This window comes from Ptychodera flava, chromosome 4, assembly GCF_041260155.1.
Source record: "Ptychodera flava strain L36383 chromosome 4, AS_Pfla_20210202, whole genome shotgun sequence".
In the NCBI taxonomy this organism is placed as follows: domain Eukaryota; kingdom Metazoa; phylum Hemichordata; class Enteropneusta; family Ptychoderidae; genus Ptychodera; species Ptychodera flava.
The window spans coordinates 17,289,872-17,308,633 of NC_091931.1; the positions used below are offsets into that span (position 1 = coordinate 17,289,872).

Here is an 18,762-nt window from a genome sequence, read left to right on the forward strand (position 1 = left end):
TTTTGCATGATTATTTTGAGGCTTATATTACGTTGTTTCGAAGCTGTGATTAAAGTAACTAAAACGCTGCACTTGGCTGTAGTCAGACTGAGCTCTGATCGGAGGCAGATACGGTGTACTGTCACAATTGCTTGAAATTAAAGCGTAACGACGCAGCTCCGGTAGCTTGAATTTTGTTTAGTGAAACTAATTTATAATAAAATAATAGACCTCATGTATATATATATATATATATATATATATATATATATATATATATATATATATATATATATAATATATATAATATATATATATATATATACTCTTCATTGTTGTTTTTGCAAAACCTTTATTGTACTTTACGATCAAGATCCCAACTGGGATACGATTTCAATAAAGGCTTACTTTACTTTACTTTTACAAAATTTGACTGACAGTCTACACATGTTGTCCCAAAATGTGCAAAATGTCCTCAAAAATAAACGGTAGAGAGACACATTGGTTCCTGGTTTAAATTTCCTGGCTGCAACACTGCAGAATGGGTTCAGTAAATGTCTTGTTGTCATGCCTGGTAGAGTGGGTCTACATTAGTGGACAAGGGGTTTCAGGGTGAGATGGGTTCCCAAGAACTCAACGTCATCTAGTAATTTCATAGCCATTGAATGTACGCATGCGTGAATGTATCTAAACCAATGCAATTCACCGATGATGGCATGCACGTTGCAGTAAATAATTTACCGCAGTCTTGTTCATCTGAGCTATCGCCGCAGTCGTCCCATGAATCGCACTGCCAGTTGAGGGGAATGCAGTGCCCGGTGCCGCACTGAAACTCGTTCCATTCACACACTGCAGTGAACGAAATACAGGAAAAAGCCATTTTGGACAGCAGATAAAGAGGTCACACGGTCTGGGCAAAATCCTAACTCATGCCTGCATGCAGAATGTATACGGTCAGACCGAAGACAAAAGTTTTTAACTAATCGAGTGTGATGGCGAAGGTCACGTGGGAAATCACTCTCATATATCGATGGAACCCTATCATTGCGACATGATTTTGTATCACATGCAGGTACCTTGCGTTTCCTATGACATTCGACTAAAAGAAAGCGCACCACTTTAAAAAACAGAAGGAAAGGACAGCCCTCCAAAATTCAAAGTAGCATAATATCGTTACAATCAGTGCCATATCAGACAGCAATCAGCAAGTGTTTCAAAAACATTTGTAACTCCAAAGTCAAGTCCAGACATGTAATGTAATCACAACCCTTGTTGCAGTGAAATTTCCAGCCTGATTTTGATGGTATTTCCATGTGGCTTGCTAAATTTAGTGGTAAAATACAAATTCTGCGAATTTCCCATCTCCATGAATAAATTAATCGGTTATACGTTACTTGTTACTCGGCGGCCACGAGTTTTGGCACGTGCACCAACAGTTAGGCAGAAAGGAAAGAAATGTGGTAGGTTAGTACGGTCATGGAGCAACGATAAGACTATTTAATAGTTGACTAGGCTAATTCTTCCTAAATTACTCATAAAAACAAAGAGTTAGTAATATTAGCAGAGTAATTTCTTTCACGTGGCGTGTAGCATCACCACCATTTTACCAATATAACAGATATATGACGTGCTCTAAAGTGGAGGAGGTCACCTAGCCCTCAAGGCTTATGGGTCACTTCAAGCAGCAGTGCGTAATCACAACTGTTTTCATTACATCGATAAGTGCTTGCAAGGTGTCTGGGCATAACGATTTGCAAGAGACGCATACGTCTACCAGAAATCGGACTTGCAAAATGCACTTATTTATCTTCACGAGAAAAGCTTGTGGAGTTAACATTTTTTGTTCTTTTAGCAAACTTACAAGCTGAATGAAAGACGAATTTCTAGCAGCGGAATCTTTGGGAAAATGGTTCAATAAAACAACAGCACTTTAAGTTTTCACGGACAGCCTATACTCCTCAGCTGATTCGATATTATCGAACGAGACCATAGTGTATCAGATCTTACGACACATATCGATAAAATAACAGTCCCTCCACTCAGATGAGGAGGGACTGTCATGAAATTGCTGCATCTCTCAAATTCCAATCGAAATGACTGGTGGGATTATAAGATTCTATATTCCAGAATAAACAGTCGAGTTTACCTACCACTACAATGTTCTTCATCGGAGTTGTCATGGCAATCATCAAACTGGTCACATTCCCATGTACCAGGAATACACATTCCACTTGCACACTGGTACTCATCATCTCCACAACCTGACAAAGTCAATGATATGTCAAAGGTCAACTAGTCAGGCACGTGATTACTTCGACCGTATAAGATAACTCAAACAAATAGGAGTACACTCACACATTGAGGCACATGCATTCACACATATAGGAATGCAATGTATGTATGTATGTATGTATGTATGTATGTATGTATGTATGTATGTATGTATGTATGTATGTATGTATGTATGTTGGCAATAACGGACAAGATATATATCAACTTCTTCAAGAGGTTTTAACTGTATTGTTTGAGGTTTACCACAATCCTGCTCATCGGAACCGTCGGCACAGTCATCCATTTCATCGCATTGCCAGTGACCAGGAATACAACCACCTGAAGCACACGTAAATTCATCTTCGCCGCATCCTAAACGGTGAAAAAATGCATTAAAGCTAAGCGTTATACTTATTTGGTGTGCATAAAATGAATACAAGCATGGAATTCATTCATGGAGTGTATTCTATATGCAAAGTTGTATAAGCAGTTTTTATTATAGCGACTAGTGAAAAAGACGCCAAGCCACAACAGGCTTATTAGTCACTTCAAACTAAATTGCATACTTTTCAGGACATGTACATGTTCGGTATCAGTGCAATTACCCATGTACATCATTTACCACGTTGACATCTTCCACTGTTCAGTTGGAAATGGGGTTTCTCAGCCGCATGATGTGACGCCTACCGGGTATACTAGAAAGTTCTGACTTGATCCTGAATAAACTTAAAAAAGCGCTTCAATGTGTTTCCGTAAGTTTGGTCTTTCACTTGGCCATGCACTGCGCTGCCCAATGCGTACTTCTACAATTCACGCGCGGACTTTGCGACCACCCCTTCTAACTTTGCCGAGGGTTTGTGCTCGACCTGATATATCTCGCGGAGTAACGGTTTGTACAGCAGTCAACGTCATGAATGGTATCCATGGTCTTTGCATTGCAAAACGCCTGTTATTTTCCACATCGGGCAAATTCTTCTCGACCTAAAATGACCTGATCATAATATCAGTTTTCTGCAAGTGTACACTGGGAGAAGTATAATACATGTATCGAGGGCTACGTTTAGGGTATCTCTTTGAGCGCATTCAAATAGAAGGGCCAATAATACGCATAAAACTTTATATCGTAAGTTTGCGGAAGAACAGGATCAGGCCGCAGCTAGACTTAGACACTGATCGGACTTTCAGAGTGCAATGACTGGATTCCGGGGATGGAAATTTAAATCCTTACCACAATTCCATTCGTCGGAGTAGTCACCACAATCATCCATTTGGTCACACTCCCAGCTGCCGGGAATGCAGCCGCCCGAGTTGCACGTGAATTCGTCATCAGCGCAACCTTTGGGAGGGAGAGAAAACTACTTTTGAGAAAAAAGGTCGGAGGCAAAGATCAAGCGACAATTGAGGTAACGTTCTTGTCGGTCGCAAAGAGTAAATATTCTGCGCCCTCAACGTCCGACCACCTGTTGGAAGCTGCTTTTAGAAATGATGATGAACATGTAGATTTGAATTGTTTTTGCAATCTTTGCCAGTTTGTAACCTTCGCCTGATGTAATGGCCAAACCACACGTTTTTTCTCTCAATCTTTCGCAGGCGTCCAAATTCTTTTTTTGGTTTCAAGGAATCCTTTCCTTGTCTTAACTTCAGCTCTTGTGTTCACACATCGGAATTTATGTTTAGCAGTTTCGTGTCAATTATATTGCTAATGTTCATATTTTACAATTTTATATATGTATATAAATATGTATATATATATATATATATATATATATATATATATATATATATATGAACAAATTACTTCAAGTACAAAGTAATAGATTTCATTACTTTGTACTTGAAGTAATTTATTGCCCATAAATCAATAACTAAATATATATATATATATATATATATATATATATATGTATATATGTATATATATATATATATATATATATATATATATATATATATATATATATATATATGAGGGGTATGTTAAGATTGACAATTTGACAGTAATACCATGTTTATATGTGTGTGTGTGTGAAACATGACAAAAACATCTTGTAAAAAATGATCATGTGATCAAAGATCGTCGTATCCTCACATATTGTAATTTATCGAAGGAGGAAGTTTTGATCATGTGACATACCACAATGCACTTCATCGGAATTATCTCCACAGTCATCCCAATGGTCGCATTCCCAGGAGCCAGGGACACAGTCTCCGTTGCTGCAGGTAAATTCATCGTCTGCACAACCTTATGAGATGGGACATAGACGTGTTCAGCACAGCACTGCGTTATAACGTATCTAGGAGTTCACTCCGATGGTCAGACTTAACTATTTTATACGGTCATCGAGTGTTCAGTAACGAGGTCATATATATATATATATATATATATATATATATATATATATATATATATATATATATATATATATATATATATATATATATGTATGTATGTATGTATGTATGTATGTATGTATGTATGTATGTATGTATGTATGTATGCATCTATGTATGAGGAGGTATGTTAACTGGACGATTTGACAGTAATACCATGTGTATATGTGTGTGTGTGAAACATGACATAAACATTTTGTAAAAATGATCATATGATCAAAGATCGTCGTATCCTTACATATTGTTATTTATCGAAGGAGGAAGTTTTGATCATGTGACATACCACAATGCACTTCATCGGAATTATCTCCACAGTCATCCCAATGGTCGCATTCCCAGGAGCCAGGGACACACTCTCCGTTGCTGCAGGTGAATTCATCGTCTGCACAACCTGATGAGATGTGACATAGACGTGTCAGCGCAAAACTGCGTTTTTACGTATCTAGGAGTTTACTCCGATGGTCAGACTTAACTATTTTGAATACGGTCATCGAGTGTTCAGTAACGAGATCGTTTTTCTTGCAAGGTGAAAGCAGGATGGTGGTTAGTGGTAAACCGTTGAAACCTAAGACTAAACCTCTCAAACTTAATATATGTACCGCGTCTCAAGAACAACTGTTTCTGTCGTTGTTCTAGTATTGTTGTGATGAGTAGATTTTAATCTATGTAGTAGATCAAAATCACAGGCAGATGCAGATTGCATTGACCAAGAGAACGAAACAAAAACCGGAAGATAGAACATGGAAAAGGCAAAATTAAATAAATTACGCCCGAGTAGCTATGACACAATCTTTTAGAATTTTACATCAATCAAAGACAGGTTACTTTTGGAGTGAGACGATGTTTGTCGCACTCTACGTACTAGTAAGGGAGCGTTCAGTTATTATGGTCGGGGGTGGGCCGGTATATTCTTCCTGCGCATCAGTCAAAATAAGTGAACCCCCTACCCGTTGTACCAAAAAATTGATGACCCCCTTTTAAGATGACAAAAATTTCATGACCCCTCCCCCCCCCCCCCACACACACACACATTGCTTGAGTAAAGCTGCACACACGAACACCTCGGGGCGGGGTATGGAGCGATAGAATCCCCCAAAAAAGATCTTAGATTTTTTCAAATGACCTTCCTTACAAACTCACAGATTTCCCCTTCTGACGTGCTATAATTTTGAAATTACCCCTCACAGGGGTTGGACAGAAATTACACGTGGATCGCAATATTTTTGCGCAAGCGTGTGTGTACAAAATTTTGATATTTGGATTTTTAATTGAAAATCAGCTGTTGATAATGTTGATTCACTATACATGGTAATGTATGAGAAAACTATGTAATACTTTTTCAATGCAAAACTATATCTATGCATTTATGGATATTTGATAATTTACATAGATGTACTTAAAATGAAATAGTGTTGCTACAACTGGCATTTGGACAAAAAGTTTGACTTTAGAATTTCACCAAAAATGTTCATCCACTATACATGGGAGTCAATGATAAAATTGTGAATAATTTTTTTCCAATGAAAAACTTGGTATACTTGTGCATATACAGACGTTCAATAATTAACATAACTGTACTTGATTAGAATATGATGGTTAAAGGTGCATATTATGTGTACAAGAAATCTAATTATGGAATTTCACTGAAAATGTTCATCCACTATACATGGGAGTCTATGAGGAAAGTATGAATAATTTTTTTCCAATACAAAAATAAGTAAACCCGAGTATTTATGTACTCTTGATTATTGATATTAATGTACTTGATTAGATTATGGTGGTAACAAATGGATGTGTTTGCCAGAAATTGGATTTTGGAATTATACCAAAATGTAGATTCACTGTAAATGGGAGTCTATGAGAAAACTATGAATAATTTTTTCCAATAAAAAACTATCAAAATCTGTGTATTTATAGACATTTGATAATTCATTTTAAAGTACTTAGTTAGCCTGGGATTGTTAAAGGTTGATATGTGTGCAAGAAATTGGATTTTGGAATTTCACCGAAATGTTGATTCACTATACATTGGAGTCAATGAGAACACTAAGAATATTCTTTTTACAATGCTAAACAAAATTAATTTGTGCTTTTGTAGGTGTTTGATAATTGATACAAATGTACTTGATTCCAATAGGGTATTTGAAAGTTCAGATGTGGACAACAATTATGATATTGGAATTTCACCTAAAAGTATTATTTAACTTTTCATGGTACTAGTAGTCTCAGTACAGTAACTGTTAAATAATTTCCCTGACAAAACTTGCTATATCTCTAATATGTAAGTAATAGGAATTGTTCATTGCCCTCAGTGAGCTCTATTTACAATAAGACAAGCCTCAGAGTTGCCAAGTCAAGATGTTCATGTGACAGATAATTATACTTTTGTTCAGATTACAGTTGAATAACTTCAGAGAATGAAATCATGCAACAAATCATTTTTATCTCCCAGAATATTTCTGAACACTGAAACTGCCTTTTGATGGGACTGATACTTATGAAAATTAAGTGATTCCCCCTCTGAGCTGTTTGAAAAATACATGACCCCCCTTTGCAGTTTTCAAATTTGAGGTGACCCCCCCCCCCTGGATTTTGCCGGCCCACCCCCGGCCATAATAACTGAACGCTCCCTAAGAGCAGATACCATTGCCTCATTTGAAAATACTGCAGAAAAAAATCTGTTTATCTCGCTCGGCATATGTAGGCTGATGATTTCGCACAAGAAAGTACACAAAAGGTTCAAAGTTAGTCTCAACGTGACACGAGGCGTAAGCTTTTCTGTTTTCCAGCCATAGATCACATTCCAATGATTATATAGCATTACCTTTTCTGCAGAAATGTCACTATTACATTTTTTTTTAGATATTTTTTTAAATATCACACCACTCTTGACATTCTGTACACAGTACGTCGTATTTCTATGGCAAATAAACAAACATAAACATACTCATGCGCATTTTGTCATACACTGTCACTAGTGACAGTGGTGCAAATTTTGAATCTAGGAAGGCCGGCATTGAGCCTGCGTGTTAGTGTAGATGACGTAATAAGAAATGAACTACCGCAGCCGTCTTCGTCGGAGTTGTCGCCGCAGTCATTCCACTTGTCACACTGCCAGGTGTCAGGGATGCATAACCCATCGGCGCACGTGAATTGGTCCGAGTTACAACCTGTGACATGCAAAGACAAAAGTACGTTTGAATTTTATCTTCATCTGTAGAGTTCGCCCTTGGATTGATGATTTATATCGACAGAGTTAATCTTTTGAGCAGTATCGTGACAAGAAATGTCAACCTTTAAAGCGCTTGTGAATCAAGTACAGTTCAAGAATCAATGCCCGGTCAATGCAAGATCAAATCCAGCTTAAGTGCCGCTGACTGTCATACATCAACTTGTCCCTCCACCCACCGGACCGGTGGGTGGAGGGACGGTATAACCACTTGAGGAAGTGGGAAATTAAGCTTATCGCGACGCGTTGGCATGCGCATGTATCGCATTGCCTCCTTGTTCGCGTTTGAAATGGACAAGGGTCGTGCACAGCCGCCCGGGCTCGACACACAGCCAGAGCCACTATATGCATTTAATAGAAAAGTATACAGCAGCCGTCGAATAAAAAACGACAGTGGATCGTTTGGCCTTTGCCAGAGTATTGTGTCAGTGAGAGGAAGGGAAAACGGAGACAGACACACATGACAGTACTATTGAGCCGAAGTTTGCAGTTCTGCAGAGCAGCTATGTCTTTCTCGGCATATATAATACAGGCTGATACAAGGAAAAAAAAATCAAAAATCGTTTGCTTTCCCTATCTGTTCTATCTTTTCACCGGATTGATGAATGTCACAAGCACGAAATGCCGTACAATATTACTCACTTTGCTACACATATTATACAAAACCAGCAAAAAATTGATTGGTTGCAAATTCTCGGCTACAATATTATGGTGCGGAAAATCGAATTTACTAGCACATGATGACACAGTCGGCCCACTTACCACAATCCTGCTCGTCCGAGTTATCGCCACAGTCGTCCATGTTGTCACACTCCCAGTGATCAGGAATGCACATTCCATTCATACACTGGAACTCGTCACCACCGCAACCCGCTTCAGAGCTGGAGACGTATGATAATTCTGAAGTGAAAGATAGCGGCTAATTATAGATGGCGTTTACAGCACAAGGTGTTTAAGTAAAAGATTTCTGGCAAAAGGTATGATATTGCTCTAGTTACTGTCTGATTACAGCTGTTGTGGAGTCATTTCAGCGACAGGGATTCAGTTGGTGCTTACCCTGACCTTATCATGAAAGCCAGTGTTTTCGACATAAATTTCCTCTCCAAATTCCAACCGTTTGACTCGCTGGTAGAGAAAATTGTCACGCGCTAACCTTTTTTTCCATTTTATAATATATTTTTATATCTTCAAATCATATGAGCTGTGTCGTGAACTCGGGAAACCCTTCCTCCACGGTGGCAGGGGAACGAGTATATGTATGATAAGTTTGGGCCAGTCGGCAGTACAGATCTATGTTGGCGGGAGGTGTCTTCAAAATTCTCCTGCCAGCAGAGGGTGGTTCTGAAAATTTTTGGCTAATGTTGTACGTGGGGGGGGGGGGGGTTCGAAAAGAAAACTACGATGAAATGTTTTCTCTCCCGCCCCCAACCATAAAAATGCTCGTTCCCTTAATTTTCCCCCTTTAGATGAAGGCTATAATACCACCATGGTATTACATGACTCCAGGATATCCACCCAAGCATATAGATAATAGAAAGCAAGGATTTGACCCTTACGGCAATGTTGTTCGTCGGAATAGTCTCCACAATCATCCCAGTTGTCGCATTCCCATGCAAATGGAATGCAGTGTCCGTTATAGCACTGGAATTCATGGCAACCTGTTTCTGACGAGACGTAGGAATCTGTCAAAGAAAGACGTAAAACACATTTATCATGCCGATCACTCGAAGATTGGACCTCCAATCTTATTATCCTGAATTGCTCGGCCGTAAGCTTGCATATTACTTTCTCAACACTTCTCGATTGATTCGAGAAGTGTTTGTTATTGCAGATTTGTATACCAAAGATTCCTCTTTACCAATCGGGTGAAACATGGACAGCGGCTTCCAAAACACTGTAGACGTAGAGCGTGGATTACTCGTTGATGCGCGGCAGAGGCTAAAATCCAAACATTCCAGTATTATTTCCATATTTTAGTGTAAACACTCGAAGACCGTGTTAAAAAACCCGATAAACTGAAAATAGATACTGAAGTGCATGACACTACAATGCACAGTTAAAGATTTGCTAAGAATATTTAAATCCAATTCCACGATCATAATATATGTGGATAAAGCAAATGATATTTATGCAGCCATAGGGAAACCTTTGTACTGCTATTCTGCCGGACGTAACGTCGGAATAAACCCTGACAAATTTATAAGGGTGTCACACTCCAAAAGACGAAAAACACCACGATCAACAAAGACAGGGAGAAAATGAAAGGCACAGAAGACACTAAGACAAATCAGGTTTGAACAACTCACCGCAATATTCTTCATCGGAGTTGTCACCGCAGTCATCCCAATTATCACACAGCCAACTGTGAGGGATGCAATAGCCGTTAGGACACGCAACCTCGTCATAATTACAGCCGTACCCGTCCGAACCCGAACCTTCTGATTCTGACCATAATGAATATTCCGAAGACGATTCTGTAATATATGCATATACGCACCATTTTTTATAAATAAAGGGTATATTGTCGGTTAAGTAAAACACGGTGTGCAAAAAGCACAGAGCTGTACAGGTATGCATGAAATTGCTTCATGTATAAAGTGCTAGTGTCGGTATTAACTTAAGTTCGAGATCTATTCAGGAAAGAGCAACCAAAGTAGACACCACTGGCAAGAATACAGTCTAAGTAAATAAATTTGTACAATGCGAATGTTGCACAGGTACTATATAGCACGATGGTGGTCAAGTGTGGATTTGGTGAGTCAATCTCAGTCTCCTTGTCTTTCTGTCGTCTTTGTCTGTCTATCTATCTGTCTCTGTCTGTCTGCAATCTGACTCAGTCTTTGTCTGTCTTTGTTTGTCACTTGGTCTCTCAATCTCTGTCTGTCTGTCTGTCTGTCTGTCTGTCTGTCTCTCTCTCTCTCTCTCTCTCTCTCTCTCTCTCTCTCTCTCTCTGTCTCTCTCTCTCTCTCTCTCTCTCTCTCTCTCTCTCTCTCTCTCTTTTTCTCTCTCTCCATCCACCTTAAGGATGGAGAAATTCGAATTAAATTTCATTCACATGCACACCATGAATTGATATCGCCCTGCTTTTATTCGTTAGTCTCAGTCTTGCACATGTACACAAAGCGCTTTAGATAAACAAGAAGTTTATACGGATCGTAAATTATAAGTTCCATAAACCTCTATATATAAACGCGTTGTGGTATGTGCAAACAAACGTCGTATATTAAAATGAAAATTTGAGCAAATCTATCGTGTAATGAGGCAACATGAACGCCCGCCTGAAGGTACACACAGCGCAAATGTCATCAACTGTAATATCAAAACTCTACACAGTGTAAGAGTTGCTGGTCCCTTTATTTTGCACGACGTTACCAGGAAATATGCGAACAAATGATCAACTGACGAACTCCTAATTTAAAGTACTGTCAAGGTTACCTTTAACATTTGTATACTTCTTTCCCCCATTTTTTATTTATTTCTGACATTAGGCTTCTTGGTTTTCTCCAAAAAGTACGTCGGAATGCAAAAAGTTGAACTTGTCAGACAACGCAGCGTGTATGGGTAATGTCCAATTAAGCAATTTAAAGAAAATTCTATGTTTGCCGTCCTTGGAAGTTTGAAAAACCTACCAGCCAGCCAGGGAAGAAAACAACTTGAATACAGACACAAAAAAACAAGTTATTAAAATTAGCTCAATTTTTATTTGGTTTCTTCGGAAAAATAATATTTTATTTGTATAGTGTTAACGCTGTGTTTTGTTTTCTTAATTTTCTCTGAAAACCTACCAGTACGCGGACGGCAAACAAAGAATTTTATTTAAAGCGCCTTATCAAGTTATTTTTGAAATGATCTGAATATGATTCCGTCTTAGAGTCCATGCGTCTGTCAACAATAACATTGCATGACTTACTCAACTCGTGTAGTTAAATTTCCACAGACCCTTTCTCTTGGGTCTATGAGTTTTCAAGGCTAATAATTCAATATACTTTTGCGGGAAGAAGAAAAAATGTGTTTCTTTTTCTTAAACGAAAACGCTGAATAAGATCAATGAAGGTCATAAGTATTCGCGCGTCGCCAAGTAACGGCCACATTCATAATGGGCGTTTTTTAGTAAAAATGATCTGTTTTATCTGACTCTTACCACAGCTAACTTCGTCTGAATTATCGCCACAATCATCTAAGAAATCACACTCCCAGTACCAAGGGATGCAATTGCCGTTCGCACAGATAAAGTCATCATAGCCACAATCCGCTGTGAAAGGAAGGTCGTGAGGTTAAATGTGATATGTATTGGACCCCGACATTTGAGTTCATTAGTAAAAAATCGTGAGTCCTAGCATGTAAAATTTTCCAGGAGAACGATTTCATCGGTTTGTACTTTAAAAATGCATACTTTACTCTTGCCGCAGTTAAGTTTAAATGTCATTGCACCACTGGTATCCAGTCTAATTTTGAACTTTCACCCCAAATCAAGCGGGATTCAGAGAGAGAAAAGAAATGCATGAAGACGTAGACACTCATCCTGAAAAGCAAAATCTCAAGGCTGGTACTTGATAACTGGACAGCAATCAACTGAATATTGGATTAAGAGTTCCATTTACCACTCCACGCAATCACAGATATTGTTCAACTTCATGGAAGAATAATTATGCTCACCTGCACTAGATAGCTGCTTGGAGGCTATTCTTGAATCAACTTCAAAAGTACAAAACAAAAAAAAAAGAAAACTGTAAAACCAGAATACTTTCCACTCTCCTGTCAACCTTTTACTCATCTTTATTTTTGCGTTGAAATGTTTTAATGCTCCACATTACATAAAACAGCATCGCATTGAGTTAATAATAATTTGTAGTGATTCTTCGAAGAGAATGGCGGCGACACAAAATGTTTAATCACGAGTGACAATGGCAAGGCGGCGTCAACGATTTGCATCGATAATTTTCACGGGGCTGGAATCTTAAACTTACGACGTTATTCTTTAATTCTTTGCGTTTCTGGATTATGCTCGAGTTCACCTTCCTTGTTCGCTTGTCTTCTCAACCACTTTCATGGCTTTCTTTTTCTTCGCTGCCTGCGCGAGCAGTTTCTCGGCCTTTGCGTTTGTAGCCTTCTTTCTCTTCAGCTGTCGCAGTTTCTCTTCGAGGAGTGTGCTCGCGTGTTTCTCTGGGTTCTTGTGTCGGGTCTGCTTGTTTCGTTTCGCCGCCTTTCCCTCTGTCATTGTCTGCTCGTCGTTGTCGAGTATTGCCTTGGCTTTCTTCAGCTCTTTGCGTTTCCCTTCAATCTCGACCGCCGTCTTCCTCAGTTCGGCGCTTATCTTTTCCTTCAGGCTGAGGTACTTCTCGTCGGTGATGTGTTCCGTCTGATCGTCAAACATCGCGTCTTTTAGATTGCGCAGAAGGGACCCAACGTGAGGAACCAGTTTCCGTTTCATTTCAGTCGTCTCAGCGTCTTTTCTTTCTTTGGGCACCCCGACGTCAGCCTCACCAGTTGAGTGCATCTTCGCCTTGCTGCTCTCAGAGCATCCAGCCTCCTTTCCATGCGTCCTTTTCCTCCTTGCGCTTGTTCTTTGCAACCATCTCTGTGGCCTTCTTTTTTCAACTGGCGTTTCAATTCGTGTCTTCACAGCGAGATGTTTCACTTCTCTGAGCGCAGCCATTTTTTTCTGCATGCGCTCCTCTTCCTTCTTTTTCTCCATGACAAGGTGGTCTTTCTGTGAAGAAAATGATAACTTAACTTGTTGACTGCTTCTCAGGGACAGTTTTTCAGACTCTCAAATTTTTACGATTTTTTCTCTGACCTACTTGTGGGGGTTCATTTTAAAGCTCTTGAAGTAACAAAAATTTTCACCGTCTTAGTTTTTTGAAAACTTAAAATTTTATTTTTTCGCATAGAGTTAATGCAGGAATGGCGGCCATTTTGAATTTAAAATATCTAGTACCAAATTTTGCTCGATGACCCCCTGATTTTTATTCTTGATTTGGTATGAGTGTGGTTGAATGTTTCATTGAGGAAAGTTTAAGCAAACGTTTTGGTCTTTCACTTTCGAGGCGCATACTGTCTTAAAAGTCGATCTAATCGATCAAACGTTCATGGAAGAGCTGTGTTACTCCTTGGTAGCAAAGCCATCGAAGGCGATCAAATGGTCTCATAAGGTTTTACGTCTACTTGTTATGTTTCTATAAAGAACCTCAGAGCCTCGAGAAAAAGAGTCTCGGTAGGACACGCGGAAACTGTGCGTTTGATTATGTACACACTAAAAGTTAAAAGCGCCTCTGTCGATATAGATGTTTTCTATGAACAACACAACTTTTGACAAGATTTACATGGATGACGCAAGGGGAATAGCTATAGACCTTTGATTATATTTTAATTATTTACGTTTCTTAAACAAACACAATTTCTTCTATAGGCCTAATTATCCTCACTAAAGCTTAGTATGTTGAACGACAAGGAAGAAAAGATGCGAACTGCATTGCACTGTGTGTTATTGTTGACGTTTGGATTCTCGTCCGTACAAGCCAGTCAGTAAACAATACATTGAAATGACACGGATTCAGAGATACAATCCATGTAGACAAGTTGACACTAGTTGTTGCTACAAGATAAAAGAAACGGACACCAGAAAAAAACACTGGAAAGTACATCAAAACTAGCTGCCGAGGGAGTACAGATTACTTGGAACCGATTTTCAGATTATACAATGGAATGCGGCTTTGACTTAGGCCTCGACGTCCCCGCCCATTCAGTGGTTAAGAAGAGGGATTTGTTTGGAATCTGACTCTTATCCCTGCCACGCCAGCCGGTTCCAAACTGATGAAATTCCGTAAAAACAACGCGCTTTACATTATGCATAATCTGCACCCGCTCCCGCCTTCCATTACTGGATCATTTCGTTGAATACTGTTTTATTATCACGCAAACTGTCACTTAATGCTTTTTTCATACACTCAATTGTCATCACGTCCAATTCAATATTTACCGAGTGAAAATATTAGCAAAAGTTTTAGGTTTTTGTCCTGTTTTTCAGCATGGTAGAGAGATTTAACGATCGAAGGGTTAAAAAACAGATCGCATTCATTTGAAATCATAAAGTGTACTCATTGGCGATGTTCAACAAATACAAGAATTCGGTACCAGTGGATGAGACTACCCGTAGCAAATGAAGATTTGACACATAGAGTTGCTATCATTGGGAGAGGTAGCGACGTAGCAAGGTGGAGACAGGAGTGTTGGTCTCATTGCGTCCTTGAAAGAAAGCTTCCTGTATGATGGTTTTTATTGTCTTTCTGTACAAAATGCATAATCGTGAACGCACAAATACACATCGAAATTACAGTTACGTCCCTAAATCGATATGTTCGTCTGTTCATCCGCCCATCCATCAATCGAAGCCTCTCTCTCCATCTCTCAGTCTTTCTCTGTCTGTCTGTCTGTCCGTCTCTCTGTCTCATTCTTCTTTGATAGCTCTCTCTCTCTCTCTCTCTCTCTCTCTCTCTCTCTCTCTCTCTCTCTCTCTCTCTCTCTCTCTCTCTCTCTCTCTCTCTCTCTTTCTCTCCCTCTCTCTCTCACACACACATTCTTCCTCCCTTAGACATGTCATCTTGAAGCAACGACCAGCCAAAAGACAAACAGGCATCAAGGTTCAGGCAGAATGTATCCTGACCATTGTTTTCTCAGCATCGCAATTAAGAACTCATACAATAGCCATTCGCTTTCACACGCTCATTGAATGAGGGAAAGGGATTCACGCAAGCCGAGATTGGAAACCGATTTGCATGTCCATGCGCGATTGCTTTTCAGTTGACTAACAGGACTAGGCATGCAGATACACTCTCGACTGTGTGCAACTATGACGGCATACAAAGACATCGCCAAGACATATTGCGTGGCATTGCGTAATGAAAGTGTAACTAACGTGACCCTGGAATTACCGAGTGTATAGTATGTGACGTTCCTATTTGTTTGTGTCTCACTTCTCAAACATTTTATCCAAGGGACGTTTCAGAAGACGAACGTTTGCCCACCAGCGAGACTTTTAGAGGAAAAGGCGACAGAATTGCATAACACTTGAGAATGGAGGGTCGTGGGTATTTTAAAGTCAAGCCGTGTAGTTTGGTTGCTTGAAAAACACAGCGCGGTCGCAGCCTTTTTACTTTTGAGGAAGGGATTGTGCTCATCAAGTTCATTAAAACTACCGTACGTTTGATGGATGTTGTAAAGCAAGAATCCACATCTTATCTCCGTAATTGATGCAACCTTTGACCTCAAATACTGAAGCACTAAAGATGCACTCGATTATATACAGAATCACATATCAACCTATATTAATGAGCATGTACGTGTCAAAACTGTGAATTAGCATAGTAGATGATTATATATTGCGTGGTTTCATCCAAATTATTTTCGGCAAACAATAGTCGTCACACTTCAGTTAGTCTCTGTTGAATGCCGCAATGAGTTGCGTCGATGACATACCACATTGCCGATCGCGCGACGATTATTCTGATGAATTGGGGCGGTTTGTTAAAAAATGCAGTGAGGTGAAAAAAAGCGGCAAGTTTTGCTGGTAGGTGCCTACGATAATCTAACACCACGACAAATATTTAATCGGATATGCAGTATTGAGGAATGGTAACGCGTCGCATCTACGCTTGTCGACCGGCTGGTTCAAAGAGCAGTTGACAGACCCCCGTGCAAATAACGATCCATTAAAATCAACAAGTTGTTCCGCGATGCGGGTTTGTTTGTTTGTCGTCGGTTTGCTTGCACAGCAAACCCACACTTTTGTAAAACACATACACACAAGCGAAAGTGTCGACGGCGGCTTGCAATAAATTTCTGTCAAGTTTCCTACATATTTGTCAAATGATCCTGAACCTAACAACCACAAAACAGCGAATGGACGATTTAAAGTAGAACGCGCCATTTGGACTGTCAAACTTTTCCGATATTCTTTCGTGATCTACCACTTGTAGAAACTAATTTGAAGCCCTTGGAGAAAGAAAAACGTCACCGTCTTAGTTTTTTTTTAAATCTAATATTTTACTTTCTTCTCCCCAGTTTACACTGGGATGGCGGCCATTTTGAATTTCAAATATCGGAAAATCTTAGGTAATTTGTTTCTCTAGTACCAAAATTTGCACGGTGACCCTGGTTTTTATTCTTGATTTTGAAAGGCAATGGTTGAATTAGTCCTTGAGGAAAGTTTGAGCAAAATTTGAAGTCTTTCACTTTCGAGGCGCATACTACCTTAAGGTGTTCCCTTGCTATTTTCTGAACAAAATAAACTGTTAAGAAACGTGTTCGACAAACTTCATAATTGCTATGTTAATAACTTACCAGACTACTAAAATTATCCGTTCTATGTGTCATACGCATTACTTCAACACAATTTCCTGATACTTATGTTGTGGTTGTTTATATATGTGTTTATGTTATGCTGTTGTTGTATATATAGTTATCGGAATTGCTAAAATTAAACTTTACGGTTATTGTAACATATAACATTAAAGTTCAAAGTGTGGATGGGATTCGCACGTGTCACGAATTTCACTTTCGCGACAAATCGCTGAAGTTGCAGCTGGCGCGACGCTCAGAACGGCGTTCAACAGGTGAGAGATGCTATTCAGACAGTCTGAGTGGAGCAAAGAAAGAGACAAGATTGTAACACGTGTGTTTACCTTTAAATTATGCTAAAGTGAAACCTTTTGTTCAACAAAACCGCACTGCATTCGCGCTTTCGCAAAAGCGGTGGATGCATACTCCTACCTTCTGCTGCAAAGCCGTGATCTTCTTGCGTTTGATTTCTTCTTTCTTCTCTTGATTGACAGCCTGCACGGCTACCAAACAGGCAGCCGCCAAAACGACGGCCGTTGCAAATCGCATTGCTTATCTTCCGTCAAAAATCCCAAAAGCCAAAACGAGTATCAGAACTTCGCCCGAACCAGGAATGGTTGTGCTTCTCTAAAAGGCGTCAGTGCCGGTGTCAAAGCCAGAGGATTACCCATAGTGCACAGCGCAATATCATCTATTGCAGGTGGACTGCGCAGGTGGGCGTAACCGCCCAACTTCCAGTACACGTCAAATCCTTGTTCATTATGCGCTGAGTACATGCTTTCTTGATCTTGTTACAAATCTGTTTACGGAACTAGTCTGTTTTTCTATATATATAATTTTGGTTTACAAATTTCCCATTTTTTCTGAATCATGAAAACCCGTTACACCACAGTCACACAGCACTTGTCCTGAACTATACGCCAGCGTCTGAAAAAAAAGACTTTCGATCTGCCGTAACCGACCATTTAAGATGAGACCCTAGCAACTCCAGCTGTCCATTGCTTGCAGGGAGGAAGCATTTGTTTCCGATGGTCTCTCACAAATCAAGGAACAAAGAATTTGTCGATGGAATGCAACAGAGCACAGTGAGCTACTCTATCAAAATGCCTGGCTGTTTGTGGAGTGTCTCCTTGGTGCGTCGGTGCATACCCTTCCTTCGCCAGCTGCAGTGTTCGTAACCTTCATTAAATGGGTCATTTAGATGAAGTGTAAACTGGAAATCCCCTGTGTGTGAGAAGCAGGACACGGTCTTGCTTTCTAAACATTTTTTAGCCAATTGTATGATGCAAAAGTGTGAGAGTAATGAAAATCAGCAAAAATAACTGATTGCGAATATAGTTATGGGCACAACTTTTTTCACTTTTTCATAAAGCATATCTGACCGCAGAAGTGCTCAACAAACTACTTCGAAAAAGTAGTATTTTGCAAGTCACACCTTGACTGGAAAACATGCAACTTCTCGACTTAACTTGCTCTCAGCGCGTCGGCGTCGTCTTAACTTATACACAGTGCCGACCGGACACATTGATGGATCGAATATTTGAAAAGACAACCAC

At 39.6% G+C, this 18,762-nt stretch overlaps 2 protein-coding genes across 3 annotated transcripts in view; both read right to left on the reverse strand.

Moving 5' to 3' along the window:
- The window catches only part of LOC139131041 (atrial natriuretic peptide-converting enzyme-like), a 68,649-nt gene that overhangs the window by 18,027 nt on the left and 31,860 nt on the right, over positions 1 to 18,762 (reverse strand). Inside the window, exons 7-11 of the mRNA XM_070696966.1 lie at positions 4,925 to 5,032; positions 4,385 to 4,492; positions 3,479 to 3,586; positions 2,515 to 2,622; positions 2,130 to 2,240 (exon numbers count right to left, since the gene is read on the reverse strand). Of these exons, the coding sequence (XP_070553067.1) occupies positions 2,130 to 2,240; positions 2,515 to 2,622; positions 3,479 to 3,586; positions 4,385 to 4,492; positions 4,925 to 5,032 (543 nt within the window). The remainder of the gene's footprint in view (positions 1 to 2,129; positions 2,241 to 2,514; positions 2,623 to 3,478; positions 3,587 to 4,384; positions 4,493 to 4,924; positions 5,033 to 18,762) is intronic.
- Positions 8,707 to 17,979, reverse strand: LOC139131042 (axoneme-associated protein mst101(2)-like). 2 transcript variants are annotated; one of them, XM_070696968.1, is made up of 7 exons: positions 17,639 to 17,979; positions 12,836 to 13,580; positions 12,527 to 12,564; positions 12,012 to 12,119; positions 10,177 to 10,344; positions 9,427 to 9,552; positions 8,707 to 8,770 (listed from the first exon to the last, which is right to left on the reverse strand). In XM_070696968.1, exons 1-2 carry the CDS (start codon positions 17,753 to 17,755, stop codon positions 12,882 to 12,884), a joined length of 816 nt encoding a protein of 271 aa, XP_070553069.1. In that variant the 5' UTR covers positions 17,756 to 17,979; the 3' UTR covers positions 8,707 to 8,770; positions 9,427 to 9,552; positions 10,177 to 10,344; positions 12,012 to 12,119; positions 12,527 to 12,564; positions 12,836 to 12,881. The 2 variants fall into 2 exon arrangements, with proteins under 2 accessions (XP_070553069.1, XP_070553068.1); XM_070696967.1 differs by having other exon boundaries at positions 12,012 to 12,122; positions 17,639 to 17,977.

Coding starts and splice junctions, on each gene's coding strand:
- LOC139131042 (XM_070696968.1), bottom strand. CDS start 17,755: ATGCGATTTGCAACGGCCGTCGTTTTGGCGGCTGCCTGTTTGGTAGCC. Junction 13,581..17,638: donor TCACGGCTTTGCAGCAGAAG/GTAGGAGTATGC, acceptor TTTTCTTCACAG/AAAGACCACCTTGTCATGGA.